We start from the raw sequence: 16,777 nt of genomic DNA, 5'->3' as shown, positions 1-16,777 counted from the left end.
AAAAAAAAAATACTTACTTATTTGTTTTCTGTTTGGAAAGCGGACACCGTTTTCCTGAGGTCAGTCCGTCGATGTCTGGCTTTAGGTCTTGTGCAGTAGCAATCCGTAAAACAGCGTGGAGGTTGTCATCGGTGATGCGTGATCTGTGCTTGGTCTTGTTCAGATTCATAACTGAAAACATCTGTTCGCATAGGTAGGTGCTTCCAAACATGGACAGAACACGGGCAGCTTGAAGTCGGAGCTGTGGCATCAAAGCAGGGGGGATGAGACGGTAAAAGTCCTCGACTGAAGTATCCTGGAACTTTGCTCTCAGGCTACTGTTGCACTGAAGCTCTATTAATTCCATCTGAAGGTGATGTGGTGCACTGTCAGCATCAATAGTGAAAGGATTGGCAAAGTTGGTAAAAGTTAAATGCTGTTCTTTAAAGTCAGAGAAGCGCCGATCGAATTCATTAATCAGCCGATTCACTTTGGTAGCCAATCGAGCACATGAAAAAGCACCCGGGAATGAGGCTGAGATGCTCTGACAGATAGGAAAGTGGGCAAGACTGTCTTGTTCAAGCTGGGACTTCCATAAGCGCAGTTTCTCCTGAAAAGCTGTGATTGCGTCGTACATGGCCGTTATGACTTGTTGGCGGCCCTGCAGCCTCTGATTCAGTTGGGCGAGATGCTCTGTTATATCACACAACATGGCAAAATCGCACAGCCAGTTTGGATCTGAAAGTTCGGGCAAGGGCTTCCCTTTACTTTGCGTGAAAAGAGCAATTTCTTCCAAAAGCTCAAAAAATTGCTTGAGAATGGTGCTCCTACTCAGCCACCTTACTTCTGTATGGTATGGCACGACCGTATGTTCCGTGCCCACCTCCTTCAAAAATAGTTGGAATTGACGATAATTCAGGCCCCGTGCACGAAGGAAGTTCACAGCTTTTGTGACTGTGGCCATTATGTTATCCAGTTCCAGAATCTTGCCACACAGAACTTCTTGGTGGATAATGCAATGGTAAGTTATTAGCGGTTTTTGCATTTTATTTTTCAACAGTCCAACCAAGCCAGTTCTCTCTTCACACATTGCAGGTGCGCCATCAGTAGTAAGCCCCACCAACTTTTCCCAGGGTAATTTTATTTTACTTACAGACTCCTCCACTGCATTGAATATGTCCCTCCCAGTTGTTTTCCCGTGCATGGCGACCACATCCAAGAACTCCTCACTGATAGACAAGTCTGCCTTCACGCCTCTTACAAAAATGGATAGATGAGCTGTATCAGTATTGTCAGTGCTTTCGTCAACAGCTAATGAAAACGCGAGATAACTGCGGGCTTCTTCAGCCAGCTGTGTTGTCAGATTACCTGCTAGTTCCCTGACTCGGTCTGTGATAGTGTTTCTTGACAAGCTGATATTGTTAAAAGCCTGTCTCTGCTCAGGGCACACCAGTTCGCATACCTTCAGCATACACTGCTTTACAAATGCACCTTCTGAAAAGCACTTTGAAGCTCGGGCGATTTCTTCAGCCACAACAAAGCTGGCTTTCACTGCTGCATCATTTTTTGCTGTAATGTTTGCAGAAATATTCTGTTGAGAATGCAGGCTGCCTTTTAATTCTTGGACTTTTTGTTGCTTTTCTTGGTGGTTAAGGTTAGCATACTTGGCTCCGTGTTTGGTCTCAAAGTGCCGACGTAAATTATATTCCTTCATCACTGCCACTGCCTCGTAGCAAATAAGACATACTGGCTTGTCTTCATTAAGCACAAACATGTATTTGCTTTCCCATCTCTCATTAAATTGTCTTCCCTCTGCATCAACTTTTCTTTTCTTGGACATTTTGGGGCTGTTTGATCGTAGTTTATGGTCCCTATACCTCTGTAAAGTGACAGAATAGGTCAGTATATCCAATGTGTACCGATCCACCTGCCGTGGAATGTAACCATCACCCCCAGACTTGCCAATACATTCCCAGACTTATCAATCTGACCATCAGACGTGCCAATGCATCCCAGGACTGCCAAGGCTCCCAGCACATTTTTAATGACTTTTTTTATATGCAGCAGCACTTACTTTTTCTATGCTTTATGTGTACTTCATCCACCGTCTCCTGATGTCTTCTCCTAGACAGGATAGGACAGAGCTGCTCTCAGACTCTCTATTTCGTGCAGCCATGCTCCTGCACGTCACCGCACATGTCACGGTACCTGAGCGCCGGGAGGTCACGTGATGTGACCAGAGGTGTAACTAGACACCACTGGGCCACCCTAAACTACCAGGCAACCACGTGCAACCACCACATGCCATACATCCACAGCACCAGTAGCAACCATGGTAGTTACGCCACTGTATGTGTGTATTAGTGTGTGTATTAGTGAGCGTTGTGAATGTGTTTGTGCATATGTATTAGTGAGCGTGTATTAGTGTGTGTGTTTGTGTGTGGGCAAAGTCCCATCGGTGAGCTCCTCAAGCAGGAAAGGCTGCATTGGCTGGGTCACGTAGCCCGCATGCCCAGCCACCGCATGCCTAAACAGCTTTTGTTCGGCTGGATCGAGGAGGCTAAACAGGCGCGGCACGGGCTAAAGAGAAGAGATGGAGTGATGTGGTACAAGAGGACGTGGAGCTGAGTGGACTTGCCGATGACTGGTACCAGCGGTGTCAAGATCGGCCTCTGTGGAGAAGGCTCGTGAAGGACGCTACTGGGCAGTTGGAGGCAGTCGCCCTCCAACAACAACAGAGGGCGGAGGAGCGACGCTCACAACAATGAGCGGAGCGCCGGGTGGCTAAAGCACAGCAAATTGGTACAGTAGGGGGCACAGATGGTGCATCAGCCAGTCATCTCGGTCATCTCAGTCAGTCGACCCGTGGCACCTGGGTCTGCCCCGTGACCTCCTGCCAGCGGGCGTTTGATACTTCATGTGGCCTCAAGGTGCACATGGCCTGGCACAAGTGTCGTGGTGACGTCACCACCACTTAGTGGCGAATGGCAGTTGTTGTGTTGTGTGTATATCACTATGTCACTAACACACAAACTCACACTAATACACACACACAAACACACACTAATACCCGCTCACTAATACACACAACCACAACAACAACCGCCATTCGCCAATAAGTGGCGGTGACGTCACCACGACGCTTGTGCCAGGCCATGTGTACCTTGAGGCCACGTGAAGTGTCGAACGCCCGCTGGCAGGAGATCACGGGGCAGACCCAGGTGCCACGGGTCGACTGACTGAGATGACCGAGATGACTAGCTGATCCACCACCTGTGCCCCCTACTATGCCAACTTGCTGTGCTTTAGCCACCCGGCGCTCCGCTCGTTGTTGAGCGTCGCTCCTCCGCCCTCCGTTGTTGTTGGAGGGCGACTGCCTCCAAGTGCCCAGTAGCGTCCTTCACGAGCCTCCTCCACTGAGGCCGATCTTGACACCGCTGGTACCAGTCATCGGCAAGTCCACTCTGCTCCACGTCCTCCTGTACCACATCACTCCATCTCTTCTCCAGCCCGTGCTGCGCCCGTTTAGCCTCCTTGATCCGGCCGAACAAAAGCTGTTTAGGCATGCGTTGGCTGGGCATGCGAGCTACATGACCCAGCCAACGCAGCCTTGCCTGCCGGAGGAGCTCACCGATGGGACTTTGCCCAGATCTTTCAAGGATTTGTGAGCTCCTCACACAATCCAGCCTGGTTAAACCCAGGATGGATCGTAGGCAGGCCAGACTAAATGTTTCTAACCAGCGAAGATGCTCTATTAGGGGGGTCCACATTTCGCAAGCGTAGAGAAGGGAGGGAATGACTGTGGCCGAGAAGACCTGAAGCTTCGTGCAGAGCGACAGACCAGGCAGCTTCCACACAGCGTTATGCAACTGATGAAAAGATATTGCCGCTCGACTGATTCGGAGTGAGACCTCCGCTGCCAAACCGGAGCCGGTCATGAGCACACTGCCCAGGTATGGGAAACTCTCGACTCTCTCCACAACTGCCCCATCACCGATTGGGAGTTGTGGGGGTGGAGTGTCCGATGGTACAAAATACCCAGACAGGTGCTTAGTTTTGGTGGGGCTGATGGTAAGGCCACACCTCTTAATGGCACCCTCCAGTTTCAGCAGAAGCGTCTCTAACTCCTTCTCTGAACGAGCAGAAATTACAAAATCATCGGCATACATAACGTGGTTGACCAATAGGGAGCCATCCTTTGACCGCACCCGGGCATCGATCAGCCTCCCAGTATATCTGTACCAAATGAAAATGTCCCCAGTACAGGTATTGAAGGCTTCACAAACTACATGGTCAAAATATGTTAAATAATGTGGGAGCCAGAGAACATCCCTGTCGCACCCCAAGGTGTACAGGGAATGGCTCTCCCGGCTACATAGTTTTACCTGGGTATCATAGGCCTTGACCAGGTCAATAAAGCAGAGTTGTAGGTCTTGTTGGAATTCCCTACACCTCTGCTTTAACAGATGGACAGAAAATATGGCATCTGTGCAAGACCACCCTTTTTTGAAACCGCATTGGAGCTCCGCAAGCCTCTCATCAGCGTGCCTAGCAAGGCGATGTTGAATAATCCTTGCCAGGACCTTTCCCAGCACACTGAGGAGTGAGATGCCCCTGTAGTTGTTACAGTCTGAGCAGTCCCCCTTCTTAAAGAGGACCACCAGGGCATCGTTCCAATCCTGCGGAACCCATCCAGTGGTCCAGACTGTTGTTATGATGTCATGTAGGGCAGTCTGTGCACAAAAGCCACCCTCCCTCCGCATTTTGCTTGGGAGATCATCTCTGCCTGGTGCCTTTCCTGGTCTCAGACTCTGGATCGCCTTCAGTCCTTTCTCAACAGATGGCACCTCTGCCAGCCACTCACAGGAGGTGACTTCTTCTTCCAATATTTGAGGCACCGCAGCCTCAGCAGGGTCATCCCCACTTTGTTTTTCTGGCTGAAGGATTTCCCCTCCCCCAGGACCTCACAGAAATGTTCAGCAAATCTGCAAACCTGTTCCTGGGGGTCAGAGATTGGATCACCGTTTTTTCTCCTAATGATGGTAATAGGTGTGGTGCTGCAGGTTACTTTTTTGATGGAGTTAAGACACACACTATCTCACAGATACACACTCATACAGTCACTCACAGACACACACACTCATACACACACAGTCACTCACAGACACACAAAGATCCCCCCGTATAACCTTAACAGACTGTAGGGGCAAGTGCTGTTAGCGAGCACCTATGAAGGCCGGAACGGTACACGAGGGGGTGGCCAGCACCACGCCCGACCGCCTTTGTCTCCCTAGTGGCGATGTTTACACACCGCACCAGGTACTCATTTGAGGCTGAGTCGACCTAGGGGAGGCCCGGGACCGGTTCAGATAATCGTCACTGGGTGTTGGCCGTGAGCGGGAATCGAACCCGGGTCGCCAGGTTCATAGCGCAGCGCGCTAACCGCTACACTACCGCTCCCCACACAGACACACACTCACTGACACACACTCAAAGACACACTCACTCAGAGATATACACAATATTGACAGAATATTGACAGACAATACAACTCCTTAAACATACCACTATTTTGGTAGCAGATGAATCCAAACTTTTTCTATTTGAATATGGCGAAGGAACGACCCACACAAATCAGCAAAATTTTCATCTGTGTCCCGCGACGGTTTCACTTTGAGTGCCGGGACTTAGCGCGGTAAAAAAAAACACATTCTAGGGGCCGGCTCTGGAGAGAGGAGCGGCGGGACTTCACTGTTTATTTTTCAAACAGTGACAGTGTAGACGTGACCCCCGATGCTCCTAACTGCAGGTAGCGCGAGCGGCGCGCCTGCTTACTTGTAAGTATAGAGAGAGCTGGTGCAGGGATCTCCCCAGCCAGCACCTCTGCGAGGGCTACATAAAATGGCCTGGCGGGCCGGATTCGGCCCGCGGGCCTTGTGTTTGACACATGTTTTATTTATTTCTTTTGAGTTCCATTTATGTGGTAAAGCCCTGTGAAGCATTCGGCTCTTGAATCGAGTGATTTACGCGATCTAACCCAAACAAACCTGTATTATGGATGTATATTTGAAGTTTGCCTGTCTCTGTCTCTCTCTCCCCGTGGTCGCGTGGATTTTCCTCCGGATCCTCAGGGGTTTTTCCTCCACATTAAGAGTCAACATCACCACGCGTTTAGAGTATTTGACCGATATACATTTCCACACGTTGATAAGCCACTTTGCTGTGGGCAGGTCGCCTCTGAAAAAGATCGGTATAGTTCAAGTGGGCTTGGCCTGGTAAGATAAAAAACTGTATAAATATTTAAAAGAAACAAAGTTTCAAAGTAGTGAGCCAGATGAAGACAAATTAAACTTAAGGAGAGCATTAAAGCAAATGCAATCAGGCAAGGGCAGGAGGCAAGGCCCCGCGTTGTAATGTTCCAACCTGGACATCGATTCCATACTCATTGCTACTCAATTGATATCCCTACGAGAGAGAGAGGAGCGAGGCTCTACCTGGGTAAACAACAACAACAACCACCACCACAACAACAACAACAACGACGATGTGAACTTCTCACCTCGGATCTCAGTGAGCGCGCGCGGAGCGGCAGCTTCCTGGTATCTCGTGACGTCACGCGGCCGCAAGAGGTGACATGACGTCACTTGCGGGGTTCAACACACAATCCCCTCCCCCAACGAGCGGCAGTGTAACTGAATAAATTATGTTAATGAATCAGGCCTATGTCGGGTGATGGGGCGCGGATGCTGAACCAGTCGCAATGAACGAGACAGTATTTATGCATTAATTATGTTAATTGTAGCCAGTGACTGTGCGTAGCTTTGCCCAAATAAAGATTTTTATTGGAACAGAATCGGCAGACCAACCGGATGTGACGTCACGATCAAAGCGCTGTGGAGCAGCGATTGGGGAGGGGGAATACTTTGGTGACATGACGTCACTAGAGGGGTACACCTCCCCCAGGCGTCTCCACCGATGAGGTAATGCGGAGCGAGAGAGCGCGGGGTTTGAGTTTAAGTTAATTTAGATTCCTTTTCCATTACTCCCTCTCTTGAGCAGAGACCCCTTGGGTGCGTGAGCTCAACAACAACGTTAACATTATTGTGTGTATATTCTTTGGTTCTTTCGGTAAATACTCTTAGGTTTTTTCGGTAAAGTCACGTAGGTAAAAATAAATTATAGAAATAAAATTATAAATCACGACGTTTCGGAGGCAACACAAGTCTCCGTCGGTAAAGTCACTTAGGTATAAAATAAGATAAATCACGTTTCGGGCGCAACACAAGCGTCCGTCATCAGGTGGGAAAGCATGGCCTGCTGCTGATGCACTGTAGAAACAGTCTGCATCAGCAGCAGGCCATGTTTTCGCGAACCGGCGCCACACAAACCAAACCAGACCGACGACTCGCGTTCCCACCGAGGTTGCAAAATTATAATCCACGTTTTGGGTTTTGATTATAAATATTGGTCGCGAAAGCCTACGCGTTAAGCGAGCTCTATAATCCCTTCCCTCGCTCTGGGCGTTCATCCCTTGTAAGTTGTTCGTTTGGTTTGGAAGTAAAACATGAGACTCACTTTGCTGCTTTGATTGCAAGCGACTCAAGGTATGCCGTAGCCGTGTTCACGGTATTTCCATCTGGTTTGATCTCCCTATGGGGAAATGTTATTTGCTCGCGTGTGCAAATCTTGCTGTCCGTGCTGCGGGGAGACAAAGACGGCTGTGAGCTGCTCGCTTACCCTGGAGTGTTGCATGTTGGTTAATTATGATAGACTTCTCTGCCCTTAACTCTCCTAGGAGATCCACTCTAATTTCGTACTTATTATTTGACTTAGCCTGTTATTATTTTATCTGATATCCCGGGGCTAGGGAATGTTTTTTTTTTGCTTAGGAGCGACCTTGACTGCCATAATTATTCTTTGATGCTTCGGTCATGCCGCGTAGAAATTATTAAAGGTAAATAATGTCAGTATTAAATTAACAAATGAGGATTCACGACCCTGGTGCAGACTGTAGTCTGGTTTCCAATTGGAGCGAGGATCGATAATGTTTGCTTAATCTTCATGGTTAAGTTGGTAACTTCGTTTAAAACCCGTCTTGTTTGCTTCTTGTTGACAATTTAGGCCGTAAGGTGAAGACATTTTACGCTTAATCCCGTTCCCATATATGGGCCACTACATTCTTTTCATTCTAATAAAAAGATCTATTGCTTTTGGCCGTGAAAATAAAAGTTCTCCATGTCTAATCCTGCAGTTTATTTTTTATTACTGTTTAAAGTCGGCAATATTTCTTTCCTCGCGTAATCATATTTTGATCGTCAGTGATGAGGCTTTGCGTCACGTGCTTCCCGCTAGACCAATAAGGTGGCCGCTTTTTTGGGACGAGAGGTAAACATTAGTCCAAGATGTCTGCGCCCTTGTTGTCAATATCGAGTAGTGAAGAGGAGAAAATTACGGCCAGACCTCCTTCAAAAGTCTGTAAATAGTATTTTAAACAATGCTACATACGTCCATAAAGAAAGAAGCAAAGGATTTTACACGCACACGGTGAGATACATTCAGAAACTGCGTCAAACGGTGGCTTTTTTTGCAAGGTGAGAATCGGAGAATAGCAGAAACATACAAACATTGTCTAGAAATCGAGTTTGACAATGTTCCTGAAGACGCTGGGTTTCACTCCACTTGCTACAGGCGTTTCATTGACAAGTAAACCCGTAAAAACAAAGTTTTCACTATAAATCCTTTATATGCGTGGCGGCTAGAGTCCTCTCGTCCTCTGGCTTGAGATGGCTGCCACCTATGGGTCAGATGATTGTCTGCCACCATTAAGCAATTGGTAATTAAATATTTAATTTGTTTTCCCTAAACAGTGTAAAATTTGGGATTTTTTTTTCACGAAAATTAATTGTCACACACAACGAGTCTGTGTGGAAAATGTCAGCTCGATTGGATCAAGAGAAGTGGGTTAAAAACGAGCGAAAGATTTGCACGGTCCTAAGCAAGCAAGCAAACTTAATATAAAGGATTTAAAAATATATTCGCCTGTGGAGGACGCGGGGATCGATCCCGCGACCTTTGGCATGGGAAGCGAGGGCGCTCCAACTGCGCTACTCCGCCACGGCTTGTGGAGAGGTTACGCTCTGGGCTCTTACACTCTGACGTTCAGCCAAAGCCATGAATGAGTTCTATTTGAATATATGTAAAATACATTTTTTTGCCTAAAAAGTGTAAAATTTTGGGAATTTTTTTTCACGAACAATAATTGTCTGGCACAACGAGTCTGTGTGGAAAATGTCAGCTTGATTGGATCACGGGAAGTGGGTTAAAAAACGACCGAAAGATTTGCACGGTCCTAAGAAAGCAAGCAAGCACGCACGCAAGCAAGCAAGCGAACTTAATATAAAGGATTTAAAAAGCGCTTGGATGCGGCCGAGAAACGGGCCACAGCGTCCTGAAGCTCAAGATCAAGGCCAGTCTGTGCCATCGGGTAGTAACGTTAGTATCGCTGCAGTTGATTGTCCCGCAAAAAAACTTAGGTCCAGGACCGGCCTGCCAGTAGCTTCTGCTGGTCCTGTGCTTTCTGCCTTGTGCATAATTTGTAAGAAAACGGACAAGTACATTACTGTGGGAGGCAAACGCCAGAAGGACCATCTTTCACAGGCAGAAACGTCAGCACGTAGGTAAAAACAAAACACACACAAACACACACGTTTGAACTTGTATTCCCTTATGCTGGGTACCATGGCTAACTTTCAATTACAATTACATAATTTATGTAATGTTTATTTTAGTCAGAGACAGATTTGCATTGTTTTGCATACAGCTACAGCCAGAACACTCATTATTGTTTAACTCTTAACACAGTTTTTTATTAGTTTAATTAGTATTTATTTATTTACAGGCAATTTGCTGAAAGCTGCTGAGATGAAGGAAGACACTAGCATTCTTGTGCATATTCGAGAGAAAGACTGTCTCTGGAGGTGCGATACCACAAGGCCTGTTATAGACAGTACACCAGGTTCTTGACAAAGTCTAGTGCATCAGTTACTGTGACCTCAGAAGAACAGTGAGTTAGCAATATTTTATATTAATAAATATTAATTAATAATTCCCTCACATTTTCACATTTCAAAAGTAGGAGGTTGGCCCGTAATTTCCCCCAGCTGGTGTTTCACTACCCCAAGAAGCGCAACATAAGTGAGATGGTTTTCGTTGAGACATTGTCTGCAGATAAGCTGATAGACAGGCTACCTCATCCATCAGGTACAGAAACAACAGTCAACTGAGGTAACTAGCGAAAGTGACTGTGAAAACAGGGCTAGTGCAAAAGCTGGTCCACAAAGACCAAGTTCAATGGCCTCCAACAATATTTCAGAGGACACGAGGACACTTTACAGTGCGGCATTAATATTAAATATGCTTCTGTGTGACTCTCCCGGTATGAAATGCCCGTGGCCACCCACATCAGATGATCTAAATGTGAGCGAGGCAAAATCTGTCGTTCCAATTGAACTGTACAATCCGATTTCCTGGATTATTGGTGCAACTGAGGAACCAACACTGGCCCATTATGTTGATATTCCAGATGATTTGAACCTAAAAGTGATATGTATCTGTCAAGACATTGTGTATCTTGCATCTAAGGGTTGGGGGCAGACCCCTAAATCATTGTCTTGGTCTAACGGTTCGCCATTTAACAGGTTCATCACAAATTGTGTCACTTCTAAATAGACTAGGACATTGTGCAGCATGGGACACAGTTGTCAGTCTAGACACTAGCCTTGCCCAACTTCAACTAATAGAGGGCAGAGACAAAATACCAAAGGGATTCTCAAAGAAGGTTCCTACAGTACTTGTGTGGGACAATATTGACTTTGGGGAGGAGACAGTCAGGTCGTAGAACTACCCACCACACAAATGGGATTATGCTGAAAAGTTCTGTAGTTGAACCTGTGTCAACAACAAACAGACAACCACTACAGAAGGGAAAAACCTCATTGAAAGTACCCCCTAGCATCCCTGTCGAACAGTACCATCAGTCTAATAGACAAGGACCACATAACTTGTTTCATCAGGAAAGTGTTCCATTACAGGCGGACACATACAAATTGAACACGGTGTCTGCTGTACAAACTGAACTGGCATATGTTTTTGTAAAGTCCATAGATGCTGAAAGATGCACAATACCAAGCTGGACAGGTTTACATACATTACTTCAAGGTGATGGCACTCTGCAAAAGTCAGCACTGTATTATCTTCCAGTCATTGAGGCTTCACCGACAGAGATGTCAACAGTAAACACAATTCTGAAGCGAAGTGTCCAAATTCATAATCAGTTAGAACTGGACCATATAGTGTTAGTTTTTGACAAAGCTATATATGCCAAAGCTCAGCAAATCTGCTGGAAAGATGATGACTTTACTCAGCGTAAAGTGATTAGACTAGGTGAATTTCACACATGCATGTCCTACCTGAGCATTCTAGGAAAAAGGTTTGGAGATGCAGGACTGCAAGACATACTCATCGAGTCCAAAGTTGTTGCCCCAGGATCCATCAATGGAGTGATCAGTAGAGCTATTTTCTTTGATGGCATGGCAGTCATTCAAGCCATTCGGTCAATACCAAGTACCTTTGGAGAGCTGGCAGAGACCATACTGCAGTACATAGTCAAACTTTCTCTGAAACAAACTGTACACGGATAGACTTTGTGATTGACCAGTATCCAAAAATGAGTATTAAAAACCTAGAACGGTCACGTAGAGCTGGTGGTGGTACACAACTGGTGAAAATTTATGGACAGGATCATAAGACATCAACACAATGGAAAAAGTGTATATCAGATGGAACAAACAAAGAAGCACTGGCAGAATTCCTCTATGTTGTGTGGCGAGAGGCTGATCTTACCACTGTGGGAAAGGACTTAAGCTTGTACATAGCACATGGAGACCTGTGTCACTGCGTGACTGTAATGGAGGATTTACATACTCTCAGTGCTGTTGAAGATCTGACATGTGATCATGAGGAATGTGACACCAGGGTGTTTTTACATGCACAACATGCTGCACAGGAACATCAAACTGTAGTCATCAAGATCCCTGATACTGATGTGGCAGTGATTGCTTTAAGTCTGCAGCCAGATTTACCATGTAGGTTGTATTTTTTCACGGGGGTTGGCAACAAAACAAGGCTCATTGACTTAGCTAAGGTGTCGTCAGCTCTTGGCACAAGTGTCTGTTTGGCACTTATTGGGATCCATACCTTCTCAGGTTGTGACTTTACAAGTGCCTTTTATGGCAAAGGCAAAAGAAAGGCATTTTCTGTTGCTTGTGAGAAAGAGGAATATATGACTGCTTTTACAAATCTGGGTAGCAGTTTTAACCTAGACCAGTCTACCTTTGAGCTACTTTGCACATATGTGTGCCACCTGTATGGCCAGTCATCTGCCGAAAATGTGAACGATACAAGATACAAAGCATTCTGTATGGCATGGTCAGCTTTTCCAGAACTATCCATGCCCCTTACAAGTGACGCCCTGTACCAACACTGCAAAAGGGCAAACTACCAAGCAGCCATAATGAGACATTCTCTGAAAGGTATAATGTGTGCCCCTTCACCCGTCGGCAATGGATGGCACCTCGAGGATGGTGAGTTAACAGTTACCTGGATGACTAGAAATCCTGCCCCTGAAAGTGTGTTGCAGGCAGTCCACTGCAGTTGCAAGCATAGCAAATGTGAGACTGGAAGATGTTCCTGTATGTCTGCAAGACTGTCTTGTACTGATTTATGTCGGTGCCAAAATTGTGCAAATGTTTCACAGGAAACAGAAGACCTACATGGGATGATGGCTCTGATAGTGATAGGGATGATACCGATGAGTAAATATGCGCTGTGTTATAATTTAATGTGATTTTGAGCTGTAAAGAATCTGTGGTAGAATTGTAATTTTTTTTGGCAGCATTCCAAAACAAGGGGACAGTGTAGCATTTCGAGTCATTTCAGCCAACTTGGGCCAAAGTGTGCTTATATTTGTATCTTTCTGTGATTACACAGTACCTACTGAAAATTTTGATGTACAAAACATCACAGTTTTGCTAAATTTAAAATGTTTGTTTAATTTTGCTTAGTGCCAATCTGTGAAGTTGAAGCATATTTTCTACAAATTTGCCATATTTCATGGTCTACATTCACACATAAGTATATAATGCACCAAAACCTGTCTCAAGTGTTTAGGTACATGTATAAGTGTCAGTTTGAGAGATATTTGGTGTTGCTAAAATGTATATAAAGTTACAAACAAAACCAGCAGCATAAGATTTTCGTTTTTTCCAATTCACAATTATATACATTTATGGATTTTGAAAAAAAACTGCAGGGTATTTTGTGGAGAACTTTTAACATAAAGTCGAAAATGGTTTTGTCTATGAAAAAATTCATTTAAAAAGTAGTTCCCAGGTGTGGGAACGAAAATCATTTTCTAGCCACTTTTTCCTTGTTCACCTTACGGCCTAATTCTATATTTTTTTTAGCCGTCAAGAATATAATTATATATTGCTCGTGGCGCCTGTTCTTGTATTGTGAGGGGGGCTTTTGGAAGTGTTGGTGTTATTCTAACACCCTCTTGCGACCCCCCCCCTTTTCCTCTCGTGTGAAAGTCGGGGAGGTTTTATGACATTTGATGGCTGTCTCTTTCATGCTTTCTGGCCTTTGAAGCGAGGTGTGCACGCATCTGCTGTGGATTTGGGAAACGGGTTTTTCGCTCGTCTTTGTTTGCTCCCAAGTTGCCACCGGTGGCTGTTAAAAAGAAATATAGTATTGGCAGAATTATTCTTAATATGAATAAAAAAAGGGTATAGATACAAGACCTGTGTTACAGGCCTTTAATAATGGAGCTTCACCATCTCAAGCCTACACATCTACCGGGTCTCTATTTGACTTTGTATTGTTTAAGAAGTCCACCCACACCTCCACTTCAACAAACTTCTGGGAGTTGCCTCGCTCTGCCTCATAGTCAGAATTGTCCTCCTGCTTCACGTTTCCTCCACTGATGTGAAGGTTCGATTTTGTAGTTGAATCTTCATCTTCACATTTTACCTTCACTTCTTTGCTCTTCACTGTCGCCTCTTCAAATTTCACTTTCACCTCTTCACATTTCACTTTGATACATTTCGTAGTGTCCAAGCTGGAATTTACTTCTGGCTCTTTTTTCAGGAGGCATAAGCTCATTACAGCACTTTGACTTCCACAAGTCGATTTCAGACTACACTCCTTGGGGATCTTCTGATGCCTGTGTGTTCTCTGGTGTCTATGAAGATATGGTGACTGTGCAAATGCCTTCCCACACACAGTGCACTTGAAGGGTTTCTCTCCTGTATGTTTTCTCTGGTGCTTTTGAAGAAGTGATGACCGTGCAAAGGCCTTCCCGCACACAGTACACTTGAAAGGTTTCTCTCCTGTGTGTGTTCTCTGGTGTATTTTAAGATAAAATGCACTTGAAAATGCCTTCCCGCACACACTGCACTTGAAGGGTTTGTCTCCTGTGTGCGTTCTCTGGTGTTTTTTTAAGATGTGATGACTGTGCAAATGCCTTCTCACACACAGTGCACTTGAAAGGTTTCTCTCCTGTGTGTTCTCTGGTGTTTTTTAAGATTTGCTGACTGTGCAAATGCCTTTGCACACACACTGCACTTGAAGGGTGTCTCTCCCATGTGTGTTCTCTGGTGTTTTTTAAGATTTGATGACTGTGCAAATGCCTTTTCACACACACTGCACTTGAAGGGTTTCTCTCCCGTGTGTGTTCTCTGGTGGCTCTGAAGATCTGATGACTGTGCAAATGCCTTCCCGCACAGAGGGCACCTGAAGGGTTTCTCTCCCGTGTGTGTTCTCTGGTGGTTCTGAAGATCTGATGACTGTGCAAATGCCTTCTCACACACAGTGCACTTGAAAGGTTTCTCTCCTGTGTGCGTTCTCTGGTGTTTTTTAAGATATGATGACCATGCAAATGCCTTCTCACATACAGTGCACTTGAAGGGTTTCTCTCCTGTTTGCGTTCTCTGGTGCTGTGTCAAATTTCCAGTACGATCCGTGCTGTTTGCATAATGGTCGCATTGTTTCATTTTTGTACCGAGCTGCGCTGAGTGCCTTTGCTCCATCAGACCAATTCTGCAGAGAAAGCGTCAGCGGAAGCATCAGCTGCAGACAGAAAAACATATCCACACCATCTACGTCAGTATCGAGGCACAGAAGAATGAATATATACGCAGTCACACATGACTTACACGTCTATACTTATTCATATATTCAAGATATAGTGAAAAAGATTCCCCAATTCAGCACACGGGCTGTTAAGCCACACAATGAGAGGGCAAATGGTCAAAAATATGAATGGATTCCCTAGTATCTTCAAAATTAATGTTTAACCAAAACTCCAAGCACACACTTTCGGCTGTTTAGGTATGAAAGGAATATTTATTTCAGTAAAATTCAGCCAACATAGCAAAGTGTGTTGAATATACTATTTGTATTATGCAGAAATGCATACATTAATGTTCAATGAAAACTTAGATACTCTTTGGTTTTTTCGGTAAAGTCACGAAGGTATAAAATTAAATAAAGCACTGCTGGATTATATTTTTTCTGCCTGAGGACGACCGCTTGTGTTGTAATGGAAACGTCGTGATTTATTTTATTTTATACCTACTTGACTTTACCAAAAGAACCAAAGAGTATGGATTCCTGCAGTCACGAAAGCTTCAAATCAAGATCAAAACTTACAAGTGAAGCCAGGCTCTGATTTGCTTGAATGCTCGGATGAACAGATCTAACTTCAGCTGCATGTGTTGAGATGCTTTCCTTACTGTTTCCATTCTTATAAAAAGTTCCAGAGGAAAACTAAAATAAACTATTGTTTTGATTTAACCTCCATGTTCAATTGTTAATATGCTTTACTGAAAATACAAACATGACACTGTCACACACCCGCATGGTATAAAGGTGGTGGTGGTGTGTCCAGAACCATGCCTGGCCACCTTCATCTGCTCAGTATTAATGCTTCCTCACTTCACCATGTAATTCATTTAAGATCAATCAACATAGCAGAGGCCCACAATAAGTTCAGCTTTCATTTATCAATCATGTTTGCTGTCGGCAATAATCAAACTAATTGTTGAGTTCAAAATGCAGTGAAATAACTACGCCACAGCTCCCCACAAAGATAAACTCTTAAATACACATACATTTCACAAGGATCATTAACATTGTATAAACAAAACATCCACCATTCATGACGAATTGGAAGTAACCTTATCGCAGTGGTAATGCCATGATAGCTGCAATTCCAGGCCATGTACGTGTGGATTCCTTGTCAGAATGTATTGGGAATGATCCAGGTGTCAAGGGATGACTGACAGATGAACCAGCTGCACACCCCACTGTCTTACTGGGTTTTAGGAACCCAGCATTCCACCCATTCATGTGAGTGTCGCTCCTCTGACCTAATCGTTGTTCCAGAGCAATAATCTCTTAAATGCCCTGCAGCATAGATAACGGGCCTCCTCGAGAGGCCAATATTGACACTACTTATACCAGTCATCGGCCGTGACGATCACCGCCACATCCTACAATCTCTTCTCTCGCCAATGCCACACCTGTTTAGCCCCTAATATCTGGACTAACAGAAGCTGCCTGAGCATGTGGTAACTGGAAATGCAGGATTCACGAATGAACCAATGCAGCCTCGCCTGTCAAAGAGACTCATTATCTATATATATAAAATCGCGAATCTGTCTGTCTGTCTGTCTGTGGG

At 45.1% G+C, this 16,777-nt stretch overlaps 1 protein-coding gene across 14 annotated transcripts in view; it reads right to left on the bottom strand.

Moving 5' to 3' along the window:
• LOC144738188 (uncharacterized) overlaps positions 1-16,777 on the bottom strand; it is a 43,103-nt gene that overhangs the window by 19,215 nt on the left and 7,111 nt on the right. For 3 of the 14 annotated variants that reach the window (XM_078621189.1, XM_078621190.1, XM_078621191.1), the window contains 3 exons: positions 6,539-15,165; positions 2,054-2,103; positions 1,789-1,858 (listed from right to left, as the gene is read on the bottom strand). In XM_078621189.1, the coding sequence (XP_078477315.1) occupies positions 14,565-15,125 (561 nt within the window). In that variant the 5' untranslated portion in view covers positions 15,126-15,165 and the 3' untranslated portion in view covers positions 1,789-1,858; positions 2,054-2,103; positions 6,539-14,564. The other 11 variants (XM_078621193.1, XM_078621194.1, XR_013589164.1 and 8 more) reach the window with 8 other exon arrangements.

Source organism: Lampetra planeri, chromosome 78, assembly GCF_965212315.1.
Source record: "Lampetra planeri chromosome 78, kcLamPlan1.2.h2, whole genome shotgun sequence".
In the NCBI taxonomy this organism is placed as follows: Eukaryota; Metazoa; Chordata; class Hyperoartia; order Petromyzontiformes; family Petromyzontidae; genus Lampetra; species Lampetra planeri.
The sequence above is the reverse complement of the archived record's forward strand: the minus strand, read 5'-3'. Positions and strand labels throughout refer to the sequence as shown.